Here is a 3,508-nt window from a genome sequence, read left to right as displayed (position 1 = left end):
AAATCATTCTAATACGCTGATTTGCTGCTCAAGAAACATTTCTTATTATTATCAATATTAAAAACAGTTGTGTTTCTTAAAGGGGTCATATGACATTGCTAAAAAGAACATTGTTTTGTGTATTTGGTGTAATGAAATGTGTTTATGCGGTTTAAGGTTCTGGGTTTGAGACTTTAGTCTTTGCAACTTTAGGGATCTTATCTATTCACGAACAGCTTGTAACACTCCAAAGAGAAAGGAAAACTTGAAATTGCATAATATGACCCCTTTAATATGTTTGTGGAAACCATATTCATCTTTTTTCAGGATTCTTTGATGAATAAAAAGTTCAATAGGGCAGCATTTATAGAAATCTTTTGCAACATCATAAATGTCTGAACTGTCACTTTTGGTCAATTTAATGCTTCCTTGCTAAGTAAAAGCATCAAGACTTTTAAATGGTGGTTCACATATACAACTTTCAATTCGTCTGTTTCAGGGCAAATGCTCTCAGATGTGCTACAACATCTTCATCGTGGAGACAGTGTGTGTGGCCTGGTTCTCGCTGGAGTTCACGCTGCGCTTCATCCAAGACCGCAGCAAGCTGGCCTTCCTCCGGCGGCCGCTCAACCTGATCGACGTCATAGCCATCCTGCCCTACTACATCACGCTGGTGGTGGACAGCACCTCCACGGGCGAGAAGCGCTTGGGCTCGGGCAGCAGCTACCTGGACAAAGTGGGCCTGGTGCTGCGCGTGCTGCGGGCGTTACGCATCCTCTACGTGATGCGGCTGGCGCGCCACTCGCTCGGACTCCAGACGCTCGGGCTGACGGCACGCCGGTGCACGCGGGAGTTCGGCCTGCTCCTCCTCTTCCTCTGCGTGGCCATAGCGCTGTTCTCGCCGCTCCTCTACCTGATCGAGAACGAGGCCGGGGCCACGCGAGAGTTCAGTAGCATTCCTGCAACGTACTGGTGGGCCGTGATCACCATGACCACGGTGGGTTACGGTGACATGGTGCCGCGCAGCATCCCGGGACAGGTGGTCGCACTCAGCAGCATCCTTAGCGGGATCCTGCTCATGGCGTTCCCCGTCACCTCCATCTTCCACACGTTCTCGCGCTCCTACGTGGAGCTCAAGCAGGAGCAGCAGCGGCTGCTGCAGCGCAGGACTCACTTTCTGCTGCGCAGCCGCATCGCCGGTCTGGGCAGCAACCTGTCGCTGGAGAGCGACGTGCTTTTTGCTAGTGTCTCATCTGATCACAGAAACCCAGAGGAATAGGAGGACGCAAACGTGGAGGACGCTAATGGACGCGGAATGTAAAGCAGCTGTTTTGATATCTTGAATGTCATTATACGCATTGTCCATCAACAGTCCGTTAAAGGGATTTCATTTTCAAAAATGAAAATTCTATTATCATTTACTCACCCTCATGTCCTTCCAAACCCCTAAAGGTCCTTGCACACTTGAATCCGAAATTTTTTTCATATTTCATAACGTGCGAAAATTTCGGACTCGGTGCAAAGACCTTAAGACTTTGGTTAAAAGGATAATTTACCCAAAAAAGTGAACATTCTGTCATCATTTATTCACCCTCAAGCAGTTCCAAGCCTATATTAGTTACTTTCTTCTGTTGAACATAAAAAGAGATTTTGAAGAATGTGGGTAACTAAACAGTCGATGGTCCCCATTGACTTCCATTATATGGATAAAATACTATGGACGTCAATGACTACCGTCAGCTGTTTGGTTAACCACATTCAAAATCTCTTCTTTTTTGTTCAGCAGAAGGAATAAACTCATACAGGTTTGGAACTACTTGAGGGTGAATAAATAATGACCGAATTTTCATTTTCGGGTGAACTAGCCATTTAAAAGTCTTTTAGGGGTGCTCAGTCGTGAACCTTCCAGCAGAACTGACTTCCGAGTTTAAGTTGAACATATCTAAACCTTTCAGACCTACCTAATCGAAGTCTTTGGGTTCATTTGAAAAAGACTGATGAGAATGTGATGAGGCTGATCTTAATGAAATAGATCACCAAAAATGAAAATTCTGTCCTCATTAAAGGCCCGTTCACACCAAGGTCGATAACTATAATGATAACTATGAAGTTTTAATAATAGTTCTAATTCTGTGAAAAAAGGAAGTCCACACCGAAACTGTAATAACGACACAAAGGAACGATAACATTAGGATATTAGGACATAAGATGCATAAAACTGTCATGTAAGTTTAATAAAAATGATTTGTGTGCTATATAATGCCTTTTGAAATTGTAAAAAAAAAAATAATAATAAACTAATTTCAAAAGAATTCAGTCAGTCATTAATTGGACTTCGCTAATTCTCATGAACACATCAGTGTTATTTAACTAAAATTAAAACAGTTGTTTTCAGTGATTGAACGAAAGCTGAAATAAAATAAAGTATTAGATGAAAAACCTTAACTAAACAAACAAAAAAACACTTAGAAATTAGAAATGTTGCAATGACAACCAAGTAATAATAAAAAAAAGCTACATAAACATTTTTAAACTCAAAAACTAATAAAAGTGACAAAACAACTAAATTACTAAAACCGAAGTTAAAATAAAAACTGAAAATATAATAATTTAAAACTAATTCAAAATAAAGTATGTACATTTATATACTGTTGTAGTATTTATAATATGAATAATGTGTAATACTAATATATAAAATACTAAAATAACACAGGAACACATCAAGGTGTAATGCAATATTTTAAGTAAATAAAAACTTAAAATAAGCACAAAGCTATCATGTGACCTCTGAAGTCCTGATATATACTTTTATGAAACTTTTATGTTGCTTTTTTATCATTGTCTAGCTTGACAGGCCCAGTTCCCATCACTTAATGTGCATTGTATTGAAAAGAGTGGCCAGGATAGGCCATGGAAGAAAGCAAGTACGTTTTGGAGCGACATGAGAGTTGGTAAATAATGACAGAATCTTCATTTTTTTGGTGAACTATGCCTTTAAGAAGCAAAACTGAGCATTTCTGTTTTAAGCTCCAAGACATTTTGTTGTTGTTGTTGTTGTTCAGGCCCCTTTTCAAAATCTTTCTGCCTAAAGGTGCTTTCACACTACACTTGGAGTATGCAAAAAATATATATTTCTGTTTGACATTTACATCTTCTATTGATCAAACATCTTTATGAATTCACAGGTCACCAAATTTTGATACACAGCAAAAGACGAATCTTCAGCACATATGCGTGCGTTCTCGGTCTCCCATATTTGCATGCATATGAATAGAAGCGAATGGAAAACAAAGTCGAGTGTGATCGCACCTAACAGCAGGAAATGATTCAATATGATGGCCATCAACACTGCACTCTGTTGAATCCGCACATGTATTTTCAGTACTTCAGTACTGCATGAGTATCTTCCCTTTGTGCAAATTTAATTCTAACAAACCCATCACACACTAACATGTCACTCGAATTAAAACACCAGGTTTATGTTCGAAGTTTTGTGCTGCTAATATTTGCTGAAGTGTATGATTCAAAT

General features: G+C 39.5%; 1 protein-coding gene across 1 annotated transcript in view; it reads left to right on the top strand.

The window, feature by feature from the left end:
* LOC107664154 (potassium voltage-gated channel subfamily G member 1-like) overlaps nt 1–1,258 on the top strand; it is an 8,078-nt gene extending 6,820 nt beyond the window's left edge. Inside the window, exon 2 of the mRNA XM_016454612.1 lies at nt 479–1,258. Coding sequence (XP_016310098.1) covers nt 479–1,258 — 780 coding nt within the window. The remainder of the gene's footprint in view (nt 1–478) is intronic.
* Nucleotides 1,259–3,508: the final 2,250 nt, after the last annotated feature.

Source organism: Sinocyclocheilus anshuiensis, unplaced genomic scaffold (genome assembly GCF_001515605.1).
Source record: "Sinocyclocheilus anshuiensis isolate Anshui unplaced genomic scaffold, SAMN03320099.WGS_v1.1 scaffold67, whole genome shotgun sequence".
NCBI classification, from domain to species: Eukaryota; Metazoa; Chordata; class Actinopteri; order Cypriniformes; family Cyprinidae; genus Sinocyclocheilus; species Sinocyclocheilus anshuiensis.
This window is presented reverse-complemented; position numbering and strand designations above follow the sequence as displayed.